Genomic DNA, 14445 nt, shown 5'->3' on the forward strand with positions numbered 1-14445 from the left:
ATTATCTATCTCAGAATTTGTATTAGATTTAGTGAGGTTACTTGTATTTTAGGGAGTAGTGTAGTTTTACCACTGACTTGTCTGTCTTCCCCTCCAGGCTTTTATGTAATAGAGCTTTGTTGCTTTTTTATCTAGTAGCATAGAGCTAGGTGGCAATTAGAACCAACTTACTATTTATGTTAGAGATGGACAACCAGAGGCTAGCTGGGCTCTGAAGCCTAAGTAGATGTGACTTCCTCTCTCTGAACTGAACTTTAGAGCCAGTCTTAGCCATTTGCAGACAGCAGAATCATGAAGAGGCCAGGAAATAAATCCTTGTCAACAGTAGGGTCTGAAGCCTGTTTGTTTGGTTTTGTTTGGTTTTGTTTTTTAAGTATGTATGTATGTAAGTATGTATGTATATGTATTTATTTATTTGATTACAGTTAACATACAGGTGTCATATTAGTTTTAGGTGTGCAGTATAGCAATTCAGCACTAACATATGACATCTGGTGCTTATCCCAAGTGCACTCCTTAATCCCCATTACCTGTTCATCTTACCTCCCCACCTCTCCTCTGGTAACCATCAGTTCTCTGTAGTTAAAGAGTCTGTTTCTTGGTTTGCTTCTCTTTTTTCTGTAGGCTCTTTGGTCTGTTTCTTAAAATCCACATATGAGTGAAATCATGTGGTACTTGCCTTTCTCTGATTGACTTGTTTCACTTAGCAATAATACTCTCTAGCTCATCCATGTCCTTACAAATGGCAAGATTTCATCCTTTCTTGTGGCCGAGTAGTATCCCCCCCCCCCCCATATAAAATACGCACTATTTTCTTTATCCATTCATCAGTCAGTGGACACTTGGGCTGCTTTTGTAGTTTGGCTGTTGTAGATAGTGCTATAAACATTGAGGGATGGTGTGTGTATCCATTTGAATTAGTATTTTTGTATATTCTCTGGGTAAATACCTACTAGTGCAGTGGCTGGATCCGAGGGTGTTTCTCTTTTTAACTTCTTGAGGAACCACCATACTGTCTTCCAGAGCGGCTGTACAGTTTGCATTCCCACCAATGGTACAGAAAGGTTCTCCTTTCTCCACATCCTCACCAGCACCTTTTGTTTCTTGCGTTCTTGATTTTAGCCATTCTGACAGGTCTGAGGTAATACTTCATTGTAGTTTTGATTTGTATTTCCCTGATGATGAGTGGTGATGAGCTTCTTTTCATGTGTCTGTTGGCCATCTGTATGTCTTTGGAAAATGTGTATTTGTGTGTTCTGCCCATTTTTTAATTATTTGGTTTTTGGGCGTTGAGTTTTATAAGTTATTTATATATTTTGGATACTAAGCCTTTTCAGATTTGTCATTTCCAATTATCTTCTCCCACTTTCAAGGTTGCCTTTTAGTTTTGGTGATTGTTTCCTTTCCTTTGCTGTATAGGATAAGGAATTATTGGATGAAGACCCAGTAGTTTATTTTTCCTTTTGTTTCCCTTGCCTTGGGAAACCTATTTAGTAAGAAGTTGCTACAGCCAGTGTCCAAGAGGTTAATGACTGCGTTCTCTAGGATTTTGATGATTTCCAGTCTGACATTTAGACTTTAATCTGCTTTGAATTTGTTTTTTGTGTGGTGTAAGAAAGTAGTCCATTTTCATTCTTCTACATGTTGATGTCCAATTTTCCCAACACAGTTTGTTGAAGAGACTTTTTCCCATTGGATATTCTTTTCCTGCTTTGTCAAAGATAAGCTGACCATATAGTTATGGGTTAATTTCTGGATTTTCTGTTCTGTTCCATTGATCAATGTATCTGTTTTTGTGCCAATATCATACAAAATTTAGGATCGTTTTAGCTCTGTGAAAAATGCTCATGATATTTTCATAGGGATTGCATTAAATGTGTAGATTGCTTTGGGTCGTGTAAACATTTTAATGTTTGTTCTTCTAATCCATGAGAATGGAATGTTTTCCCATTTCTTTGTGTCATCTTCAGTTTCTTTCCTCACTGTTTTATTAGTTTTCAGAGTACAGGTCTTTCACCTCTTTAGTTAGGTTTATTCTTTAGGTATCTTACCATTTTTGGTGCAGTTATCAATGGCTTTGATTCCTTAATTTTTGTTTTTGCTGCTTTATTATTGGTGTATAGAAATGCGACAGATTTCTGTATGTTGATTTTGTATCCTGCAGCCTTACTGAATTCATTTATCAATTCTAGCAGTTTTTTAGAGGTATCTTTTGGGTTTTCTATATAGAGTATCATGTCATTTGCAAATAGTGAAATGTTTGACTTCTTCCTTGCTGATTTGGATGCCTTTTATTTCTTTTTGCGGTCGGATTGCTGAGGCTAGGACTTTTGGTACTATGTTGAATAACAGTGGTGAGAGTGGACATCTCTGTTTTGTTCCTGAGGGGAGAGGAAAAGTTCTCTTTTCCCCTTTAAGAATATTAGCTGTGAGTTTTGTGTATATGGCCTTTATTATATTGAGATATCTGCTCTCTAAACCCACTTTGTTGTGGGTTTTTAATCATGAATGAATGTTATATTTTGTCAAATGCTTTTTCTACATCTACATACGGTTTTAATGTCCTTTCTTTTATTAATATGGTATATATCATGGTCCTTGGTTTCCGAATATTGAACCACCCTTGCAATGCAGGAGTAAATCTCACTTGATCATGGTAAATGATTCTTTTAAAGTATTGTTGAATTTGGTTTGATAGTATTTTATTGAGAACCTTTGCATCCATGTTCATCACGGATATTATCCTGTAGTTTTTTTTGTGATGTCTTTGGTTTTGGTATCAGTGTAATTAATGTTGGCCTCATAGAATGAATTTGGTAGTTTTCCTTCCTTTTCTATTTTTTGAAATGTTTGAGAAGTATAGGCATTAACTCTTATTTAAATGTTTGGTAGAATTTGTTTGTTGGGAGATTTCCGATTACTGATTCCGTTTCTTTGCTGATTATCCATCTATTCAAGTTTTCTATTTGTTTCAGTTTTGTAGTTTATATATTTCTAGGAATTTATCCGGTTTTTTTTTTCCAGGTTGTACAATCTGTTGACATATAGTTTTCATTAAATTATCTTATAATAGTTTGTATTTCTGTAACAATGGTTGTCATTTCTTCTCTATAATTTATTTGTGATTTTATTTATTTGGGTCTTTTTTCTTTTTGATAAGCCTGGCTAGAGATTTATCCGTTTCATTAATTTTTTCAAAGAACCAGCTCCCGGTTTCATGGAGCTGTTCTGTTGTTGTTGTTACTTTCTATGTCATTTATTTCTGTTTCAGTCTTTATTTCCTTTCTTCTGCTGGTGAAGCCTGCATTTTAAAGAAGTAAGAACATTCCCAGTATCCCTAAAAGGTCCCCCTCCTACCCTTTCCCAAGCACTCCCCTGTCCCTCAGTCCCAAAGATAACCTCTATCTTGACCTTAATGGTAATCTCTTGAGTTTTTCTTGATTGTTTTACCATATAAGCGTACATTTCTATATATAAAGAGTTCAACTTAATTTTGTCTATTTCATGAACTTTACATGAACTCACACAGGATATGGGGGATGTTTTTGAAGGGGACGATGGAGTTCTGGATTCTTTGACTTAATATTGTGGATTTCATCCACATTATTGCTTTTAGCTGAAATTTATTTTATTTCTTTACCATATTTTATTACACGACTACTCAAAGGCATTTTCTTATTTCCAGTTTGAGGCTATTACCTATAATGTTGAGATGAGTAATCTTCAATATTCACTTTCTTGATGCACATACTTATATGTATTTTCATGGATATATACTTAGGAGTGAATCTACTGGCTATTAAGGTATGTATTTATAGACATATATATAATCAACTTTGGTAAATAACTAATAGTTTTCCAAAGTTGTCGAACCACTTTATATTCTTCCAGTGCCAGTGGTAGGTGAGAATTCTCGTTGCTGCACCAGCCCTTAGGAATCTTTTGTTCTGAGGTTGCTGGTAGGTTTGCAGTAGTTTTAATTTATGGTAGTTTTAATTTGCATTATCATGACTTAATTTGCCAACCGCTTTTCGTAGGTTTATTGCTCATTTGGATAGCCTCTTTTATAAACTGCCAATACCTGTTTTTCTGTTAGGTTTTAAGGAGTTCCTTTTATCCTTCTTGTGTATTCTTGATCTGAGCCTTTGTCAGCTGTGTCTGTATGTTTGTGCTTTGATAAATAAATTTCCAACTTTAATGTAGTCACATGTCTTTTTTTACATTAGTAATTTTTGTTCTTTAGTAAGTCCTTACCCCAGAGTCATGAAGATAATACTTATTTAACTTTAGTGTTTAGTCTTTCACATTTAGATATTTAACCCATCTGCAGTTGATTTTCTGTGTGTGTTTAGTAAGGTAGGATGCAAAATTTAAGCCCTATTTATGGAAAAGTTCATCATTTCCTCTTTGTTCTGCAGCTTTTGTCCTACATCTAGTGTCTGGATTTGTAGACTCTGTTCTACTATAATGCTTTTGTATGTCTTTGTGGAACCAGTGCCATGCTGCCTTAATGAACAGTATGGAGTCTTACCAGACAAGAACATGATTTATCCCATTTTTTTAGGTATTTAACATTTCTTGGTATTTTGGTGTTTTCTTTGTAGGGTTTTAGGAGAGTTTTTAAAGATTTACTTCTCAGTTAGTGGTATTTTTGGATTCTATGTAGCAGATTTTTCGTTTTCTTATGACTCTGACATACAGAATTGAAACCGGTTTTTGTTTTGTTTTTAAGGATTTATTTATTTGAAAGAGTGTGGGAGAGGCAGAAAAGAGGGAGAGAGAATCTCAAGCAGACTCTCCGCTAAGTGCAGAGCCCAGCAAGGGGCTTGATCTCACGATCCTGAGATCATGATCTGAGCCAAAATCAAGAGGCAAGCACTTAAAACCGACTGAGCTACCCACTGAAAGAGCCACACCTCTGAAATTGGTTTTTGAATGTTGATCTTGTAATCAGTCACTAAAACCCACTTATTCTGGTGATTATATGTAGATTTTTTTTTTCTGCACGCACAGTTATATTTATAAATACAGTTTCTGTGTTTTTAAGTGGGTGTGAGGCTCAAACTCAACCACCCTGAGCTCAAGACCTGAGGTGAGATCAACAGTCGGTCACTTAACCAGCTGAGCCACCCAGGCACCCCTGTAATACAGTTTTATACATCCCTTCCCAATATCTGGGCCCCCTGTACAATGCCGAGCTGAAGTGGTATGATAGTGTGCATTCTTATGTCTCTGTTCTTAACAGGAAAGCTGTCAACAATTTGTTGCGCATGTTTGTTAAAAAGATTTTTTTGTGGAAACTATCAAATTAAGGAAGCTTCTATTGTTAGTTTACTAAAAGATTTTTATCATGCATGGATAATTGATTTTGTCAAATCCCTTTTCTGCTTCTGATAAGATTATGATACGATTCTTTTTTTCTTGCTTAATTTGTCATGACAAATGTATTGGGTTACATTGATTTTTAAAATATTAAACCAACTTACGTTCCTGAAACAAATCTGACTTGCTGGGATTCACTTTGCTATTTTCCTTTGGTTTCTCATGTGTAAGGTTTTTCAATAGTGTTCCTTTCTCCAGATGTCCCTGTCACATTTGATGACTAAGATTATGCCAGGGACAAAAAAACAAGTTGGGAGCATTATATATTTTTTGTTTTTCTATTTTCTGAAAGAGTTTTTGTAAGATTAAGGTTATTTCTGCCATAAACGTGTAGTAGAAGTCTGTCTAATGGGATACATGTGTGTTATAGTTCTTATTTTTTAAAATTTTTTGTTGATACCTTCTTGTAGACGTATTTTAATTATATACTGGATATCGTATTTACATAGTTCTTTGTAGATACAAAGTTGAAGCCTGGGATGGTGATAACTTTCTCCAAAGAGGATTTATATTGCTTTTGCCAGGAAAAGAAGCCCCGATGCTGGGCTCACCAACCTGGACTTCTATTCCCTAAATTCTATTTTTATAATTCTTGTACTTTTTTTAACTCCTCAGTGTCTTCAAGCAGCTTTTCTAGCTATGCTCAGTGGGATGATTGGACCAAATTCCCTAGGTAATCAGAGCAGTAGTCCACACCCATTTTTCAGTGTTCTAGATATGCCCATTTTTTCTTGCCTTCCTGTCTGATGTCTCTTAAATTACTAGAATCAAGGCTCTGTATTATATATTCCAAATATATAATAGTTCTTTTTTGTTGTTTTTTTCCCCACAAATCTGGTGAGTGATTATCTTTATTTGATTGAAGGTTTGCTAATGTATTTCTCTTCTAACATTTAGAGTAAAGTGGGGTTTTTTTGTTTTGTTTTAATCTAAGTTTCTAACCTTTGCTGACCTCAGAACTTAAGTTTTGATGAAGAAAACAATATTGAATGATATTAGGGCATTTGGGCCTAAGAGGGTGAGGACTCTCCTGCTATTTATTTATTTTAAAGCAAGCTAAAATAGTTTTGAATATGATGCTTTATAATGTCTATTTTAAACATAAATACTTGCTTTACAGAATGCCTTGGATAAACAAGAAGAATTAACACCCCTTGGAGTCCACTTAGCACGATTACCAGTTGAGCCACACATTGGAAAAATGATTCTTTTTGGAGCTCTATTCTGTTGTTTAGACCCAGTACTCACCATTGCTGCTAGTCTCAGCTTCAAAGATCCCTTTGTCATTCCGTTGGTAAGAAAGATACAAATAAAAGGCTGGACATTTTTATATACATAGAATAGTTGTTGTTTAGGTCCATTTTTCATTAGCTTTTATATTAGGATGCCTTTCTGTGTTTACTTACCATCAGAGCTTTTTAAATTGCCTTCATGAATTTTTTTCCCCTCCTTTCTGAAGGGCAAAGAAAAGATTGCTGATGCAAGAAGAAAAGAACTGGCAAAAGACACCAAAAGTGACCACCTGACAGTTGTAAATGCATTTGAGGTAAAAAGTAAACAATGACTTATCTTAGATTGTGACTATTCATTCAAGTGAAAAGCTGATAGAAGAGGAACATACTCCCTTTTAAAAATCTATGTTATTATAGGTATCTATTATTATAGATATTAGGATTAAATTACTGAGTGTTTAAAATTAGGTGAACACTCAAATTGTGTTTACACAATTGAAATTGAAAATTCCAATTTTCAAAAATTGAAAAAAGGTTTTTTCAATTTTCTGGTAATTTGTTATATTTATCCTTTTGGGAAGAAAGTCTGTTTTGATAACAATAGACAAGTGGAGAGTTTGTCTCAGAAACCTATTCGATGTTATTTGATAGTATTCATTTGTATCTTTGACTTTCATGAAAGATAATCTCATTTTGTTCATTAATAAACTATAACTGCTTTTAGATTTAACATTTTGATAGCGTATTATAATCCTGTACATTATTTAGAGAGATCGTTTCTTCTCCCAAAAGTCATGCTTACTTGAGAAAAACATTTATCACCCATCTTTGCAAAATTTAAATGTAATTTGGTTTTTAGAGATAGCATCTTTTTACTATAGTTCTTGATCCAGTTTTGTACTACATATTATGGGAAAGTTTATATTCTATTTATGAAGTTAAAAATATACAATAGCATTGGAATTCGTCCAACAGAGTATTCTTTTTGATTGATATATACTCTATATATTTATATCTAGTATAAAATACCCAATATATTACTATATAACTTGTACTTGTTTATATGAAAAAAGGTCTGGAAATTTATTTTGAATAGCTATCACTTAATTAGAATTGTAGAAAACTTGAGTTTTGTTTTTTTGCTTATAAATTTCAAAATTCTTTGAATTTCTTTTACAAAGAAAATGAAATATCAGAATAGTTCTCTTTATTTCTTTGCCCCATAGGGCTGGGAAGAAGCTAGGCGACGTGGTTTCAGATACGAAAAAGACTATTGCTGGGAATATTTTTTGTCTTCAAATACATTGCAGGTAACGGTGATGTTTTGAAATGATTCCCAAATATGTTAGAGTATATATGTATCCATTTTGTTTAGTTATTAGATTTGTAGCAAAATGTTGATTGTGTTAGTTTGTCATATGAAGTTGAATGATTATACAAAATAATAGAGGCAATCTATTAAATTAACTGCAACAAAACAAGGTTTACACTATAATAAACATAAAGCTACTATTAGCTAAGGAAAGAACGAAGATTCCAGAGTATAGCAGGAAAATGTAGTAAAGCTTGACTCCCCATTTTTCCCCGACTCCCTAGTTGCTGTTTTGATGATTTAGCCTGAAAATTTTCATTAATTCGAGAATCTAGGGACACTTGGGTAGTAGCTCAGTGGTTGAGTGTCTTCATTCAGCTCAGGGCATGATGCTGGGGTCCTGGGGTTGAGTCCTTCATAGACTCTCCGTGGGGAGCCTGCTTCTCCCTCTCGAATGTCTCTGCCTCTCTCTGTGTGTCTCATTACTAAATAAAAATCTTAAACAAAACAAAAACCTCCGAGGATCTATTTTAAAATATTGGATAATGTCTGTACGTTAATTTTGGGGTAGGTTATATTTAACTGTTTTGTGTCATAAGAAAACACTGGACAGGACGCATTTGTGAAACAGAAGATAATCAATAGGACAGCTATCAGACTGAAGGCTATACTGAATTGGAGAAGTGTAAGAATAGGAATTCCTCACCTTCCCCTATTACGTGTACGTTCCAGCTATGTGGCATGAACCCTGGTATTGGACATTTAACAAATTCCCAAGGAGGTAAAATAATCAAGAAACTAGCAAATCTGATCAAAACTGCTCAAAGATTAACAGAATGAAGAGTTAGAAAATTCTGAAAGTTACTACAATTAGAGGGGGAAAAGAATGAAATAGAACATATCGTAACAGAAAATACCTTTCAACTCCTTCATAGTAGAAACCAGTTTAAGAAGATTCTGAATTCAGTAAAACAAAGAAAAGAAACCAATAGAATGGATATAAAGACTGCAGGTAGACCTAAGAAGACACAGTGACCAAGAGAATCAGAAGGCGCAAAGTAGAAGTCCCTTTAAAATATTGCCATAGAAGAAAGGCTTTAGATAATCACAATTTGTAGGTTCAGCTGCAAAAGAAAAAATTGTAGACCGGAAGATTGGACTGATCCATCATGAAGATAATAGATGTCTCTCCAAAGAAAATTCAGGTGTATTTACAAATGTGTACATAGAGATACGTGCAAGAACATTTCCCTGAAATAGAAAAAATAAAATGAACTATAGGTATGAAAAGGTGGCCTAATTTAAGTGTTGAGAATATTACATCCAGTCAGCATATTAATTCAACTATAAAGACAGAGGTCAGGTCAGGTCAAGTGCTTGAAATACTAGACCCATGAACTGATGTTGAAAAACTCACCAACAGTGAAATGCTGCCTATTAAGAGGTAAATCAAAAGAATTTCAGGAATGGAGAGTGCATGCTAAATCTGAGCGAAGTGTGTTAATATTGTTTAAACACAAAATGAATACAAAACAGTATTGGGAATTATAGATCCAGAATAGAATATAAAGATTACCTTGAACAATATAATAAAAAAACGAGGTGGTCTAGAGAGTCAGTGATAGGAAATTAGTTGGGGAAGCTAAAGTCACACAGTTCATAAAAGGGGCATACACTTAAATAAGACTGACTATGTTTCATCATTTATTAAGTTTACAGGGATCCTTTATTATACTATAATCATGAAAATTTAGGATTCATCAATTTAATTTCTATCCCTATTTAGTTTTCCTTTTTTTCTTTTTTTTTTTTTTTAATTGAACTAAAATTGGGCGCCTGGGTAGCTTAGTTGATTAAGTGTCAGCCTTAGGCTCAAGTTGTGGTCCAGGAGTCTGCTACATTGGGCTCACTGCTCAGCGGGGAGCCTGCTTCTCCCTCTCCTACTCATTTGTGCTCGTGCTCGCACTCTCTTTCTCTCTGACCCAGATAAATGAATAAAATCTTTAAAAAAGATAAAATGAGTATTTTTTAAAATTATGTATTTGAGAGAGAGAGAGAGCACACATGCAGGAGGAGCCAGAGGGAGAAGGAGAAGCAGACTCCCCACTGAGCATGGAGCCCAATCCCAGGACCCTGGGATCATGACCTGAGCTGAAGGGAGGTGCTTAACTGACTGAGCCACCCAGGCACCCATAAGAAAAAAAAAACTTTAAATTGAACTAAAATTACCTGGCACCCCCCCCAAATTGAACTAAATTAATTTTCATACTTTTATTAAAACAACTTTTATACTGTTACCACATTGTTACCGTAGCATTTCTGTTCAGTTCTGTCAGTAAATATGTGTAAGTGTCTACAGTATTTCCTTAGTTAATGGTTACTTCTGACAGTACTGAGTTCAGGGAAATTTCATATGTACATTTCTGCATTGCTTATGTGCTTTATGAACAATGCATCATTTGTACTCAAATTACAATTCTCCTTCAAAACAAACAGACCTTAAGCCTTTGTGCCAATGTGAAACAGTAGTTCATTCTCAGCAGTAGAAATACAGATGTTATTTTATTTATGCTTTTCTGTATTTTTTGTTTCAAAATATTGGAGAACAACTTTTAAAATTAGTGACTCTTTTTTGCAAAAATTGGCAAAAATAGTTAAACACCAGTGGTTATTCCCTATAGCAGGTAGATCTTTTCTGAAAGGAAATCAGACAGTAAATATCTTAGGCTTATAGCCCATATAGTCTCTATTACAGCCACTCACTTCTGCCTTTATAGTGTAAAATAAGCATATGTAATAGGTAAATGTGACTTTGTCCAATAATAGTTTATTGACAAAAACAGGTTTTTGCAACCTCTGCTCTAAAAACACCACATTTTTGCAAGTGTTTATAAAGCAAGGAGAACTAGCTATTGATGAGTATATGCCTCTATAAATCTGTGTGAAAGATCTTCTAGTTCCGTTTGTTACCATTGATCTCTAGATGCTGCATAACATGAAAGGACAGTTTGCTGAGCATCTTCTTGGAGCTGGATTTGTAAGCAGTAGAAATCCTAAAGATCCGAAATCTAATATAAATTCAGGTAAAGCAGAAAATTCAGTGTAAAAACCTTGTTGCCATTTGCCATTGTTGTATCTGTACTTTACTTTTTTTTTTTTTTTAAATCTTCCTACCCCCTAATAGATAATGAGAAGATAATTAAAGCGGTCATCTGTGCTGGTTTATATCCCAAAGTTGCTAAAATCCGACTAAACTTGGGTAAAAAAAGAAAAATGTAAGCATTGAAGATTATTATGAGTTACTTAATGCTCTCCTTAAGCTTTTGAAATAATCTTAATGCAACAGAACTTACGTTGTAAACTTGTTCTTATTTATATTTGGACCCTATTCTTTGTTCTTTACTTTTGATCACTTAAGAGAAGGCCGACTCTTTAATATAGGCATCACTTCCCCTCATAGCACATACCTGGCATCAGCTATTATTCACACAAAATGTTAGTAAAATATAATACTAAGGTAAATATTAGGAAAGTAAGCCAACTACTAAAAAATCAGAGGTGGATGGATATTACCTAGAGAAGATTTTTTTTTTTTTTTTTTTAGGATTTCTTCTAAGACATAATTTTGTAATTTACCTCTTTGATGAAAATTGTGGTGATTTCACTATTTTGAGAAATAAGCTGTAACTTTTACTGTATATATAGATAATCAGCCTTAGTAGTAATTGGAGAGTGTAAGGCATGTTTTTGCCTAACAAATGAGTTCATTCTGGTGAGGGAACAGAGAAACTAGAAGTCACAAATGACTAGTAGTATGTGAATTGGTACCACCCTTTTAGAGGCACACTAGATAGAATCAGTTGTCAAGTCATTAAAATAGTGGCTCAGTGGAGTCATAAGTGAGTATGTTAATTTGAGCACTCTGTCCTAAGGAAGTAATTCCAAATGTTTTTTAAAAGCTGTACTAAAAAAAAAATAAATAAAAGCTGTACTATAAAGAACATGGATGTCCAGTAGCAGTGGGGAGATTATTTGATAATATCATATGGCATTTAAGCTCATAGGCTTATGAAAGTTACTATATAGTAGTAACAGAATAGTTTTACAAAATAATTTCAAAGTAATTTCAGCAAAATAATTTCATTTTTCATTAAATGAAAAAGTTTGGATACCCTATGATTATAAACATGAAAAAGTACAAGATCTCAGATAAGCTAAGTGCAGACAATGTTTTAGGGCGGTGTTTCTCAACTGGGGTGACTTTACCTGCCAAGGGACATTTTATTTGGCTCTGTCTGGAGATCCTGTGGTGGTTACAGCTGGGGCAGTACTGTTAGTGTCTAGTAGATAAGAGGCCAGAGATGCTATCAAACCTTCAGTAATGAGGACAGCACCCACAACAAAGATTACTCAGTTTAATATGTCAAAAGTGCAGAGGTTGAGAAACCCTGTTAAACATACGAAATTGTGGGTTACCTGAATTTTAATCATGGTGGCTGGATTATCCTCATTCTAAGTGATCCAGGTACTTCTCTGATACCAGTCCTTGTCACATTTCTTTTTGTGTCTACTCCCTGACTTTACAGGTAGTATAACAGAGAGACTCTGAAATATATATTATATGTCTCTGACTTCCTAGGAAGGATTTATGGGAAAAATGTAGTTTTGTTTGTATTTGGTGCTTTATTTTGGTCTAGACCAGGATTCAGCAAATTTTACTGTGCTTGGCCAAAATATTGTTTGTGTAAATTTTTATTGGAACACAGCCACACCTATTCATTTACATGTCTGTGTGTCCTTTTCTGCTACGCCAGCAGAGTTGGGTAGCTGTGACAGATCTCAGGGCCCGCCCACAAAGTATTTTCTCTGTGGTCCGATACGGAAAGTGTTTGCCAAACCCTGCTGCTCTAAGTGATGTAGGATTCTAGGGTGGCATTGGTTAAATAGACTGTGGCGAGGAAAAATAATTTCTGATTTTATTCTGCATAATGACTCGTGACCGTGATTCATTTTGGTTAGTAGCATTTATGAATTCCTAGTACTATGGAAAAGATGCTCTTAGAAATGTAGAAAGGGTTAACAGATTACCAGCCTTTATGCTGTCACTTAGTACAGGTAATTACCATGGACCATTTAAACAGTCAAACATCTCTCTGCTGAATTCTATTAATTAAAGACTCCTACACACTGAAGTAAATTTTTTTTGTTCTCAAATATAGATTTGTACATTTATTTCACAAAAATTAACTGACCTCAACTGGGGAGGTTTTTTTTAGATTCTAGGATTGGTTTGGAATCTCCTGGAATTTTTTTAAAAAACTACATTTTGCCTTTTTTTTAAGGGTCAAGGTTTACACAAAAACTGATGGACTAGTTGCTATTCATCCTAAATCTGTTAATGTGGAGCAAACAGAATTTCACTACAACTGGCTTATCTATCATCTGAAGATGAGAACAAGTAGTGTAAGTGAATATTTTAAGTAATCCGGAATCTAAACATCAGTGTTGATGTATTTTTGCTGTTACATACTTTTCACAATTAAAATTTGTCCTGAAGTATTTTTTTCTGATATGAATTATAACTTCTTGAAGTAAATCTATACTTTTAATGTGCAGCTGGTCCATGATGATGGATCTTTGTATTTTAATTAATTGGGACAGTTATTTGATTTGCCTGGTTTTCCTTCAGAGCTTGCTTTCAAGAAATACTGGCATTTAGGGTATACAGGAGTTTACACCATATGGAGAATTTTATGGATATGTCAATGTACCTTATTAGTACTGGTGAGAACACTAAGATTCTGTTTATGTATAGATAAAAGTAATTGCAGATACATTAGTGTTTTTGCTTTGTCAATCAAAATATTTTGTTTGAAGAACAATGCTGTTTGAAACAAAAATATAAAACTCCTTTGTTCTCTGAATTAATGAATACAGGCTAGTTTAAAATGGTATATTTTTGGAGGCACCTGGGTGACTAAGTCTTGGTTAAGGTCTTCCTTCACTCAGGATCGCGGGGTCCTGGGCTCGAGCCCCATATCTGGCTCCCTGCTCAGTGGGGAATCTGCTTCTCCCTCTACCCCTTTCCCCTGCTTGTGTGTGTGCGCGCTCTCTCTCTCTCTCTCTCTCTCTCTCTCTCACACATAAATAAAAATCTTAAAAAAACATTAAACGGTCTATCTTTAAAATTAGTCTCCGTAGTTGCAGTAGTAGGAGGATAATACCTAATTTAGTAGGAGGATAATACCTAATTTAGAAGGAAAGCACTAATGATAGATGAACACTGGTGCTAGTGAATTAATGTGGCAATAATCCTTTCAGATTTGTGAGTATTAATTTGCTTTAATTCTCATTACAGATATACTTGTATGACTGCACAGAGGTTTCTCCATACTGTCTCTTGTTCTTTGGAGGTGATATTTCCATCCAGAAGGATAACGATCAAGAAACTATTGCTGTAGATGAATGGATTGTCTTTCAGTCTCCAGCAAGAATTGCCCATCTTGTTAAGGTGACTGA

General features: G+C 34.6%; 1 protein-coding gene across 4 annotated transcripts in view; it reads left to right on the plus strand.

Annotated features, from left to right (window-relative positions):
• Window positions 1-14445, plus strand: part of DHX36 (DEAH-box helicase 36) — a 63594-nt gene that overhangs the window by 45431 nt on the left and 3718 nt on the right. For all 4 annotated transcript variants that reach the window (XM_077864642.1, XM_077864641.1, XM_077864640.1 and 1 more), the window contains 7 exons: window positions 6503-6676; window positions 6842-6928; window positions 7841-7924; window positions 10910-11009; window positions 11111-11201; window positions 13269-13389; window positions 14285-14437. In XM_077864642.1, the coding sequence (XP_077720768.1) occupies window positions 6503-6676; window positions 6842-6928; window positions 7841-7924; window positions 10910-11009; window positions 11111-11201; window positions 13269-13389; window positions 14285-14437 (810 nt within the window). The remainder of the gene's footprint in view (window positions 1-6502; window positions 6677-6841; window positions 6929-7840; window positions 7925-10909; window positions 11010-11110; window positions 11202-13268; window positions 13390-14284; window positions 14438-14445) is intronic.

This window comes from Canis aureus, chromosome 22, assembly GCF_053574225.1.
Source record: "Canis aureus isolate CA01 chromosome 22, VMU_Caureus_v.1.0, whole genome shotgun sequence".
In the NCBI taxonomy this organism is placed as follows: Eukaryota; Metazoa; Chordata; class Mammalia; order Carnivora; family Canidae; genus Canis; species Canis aureus.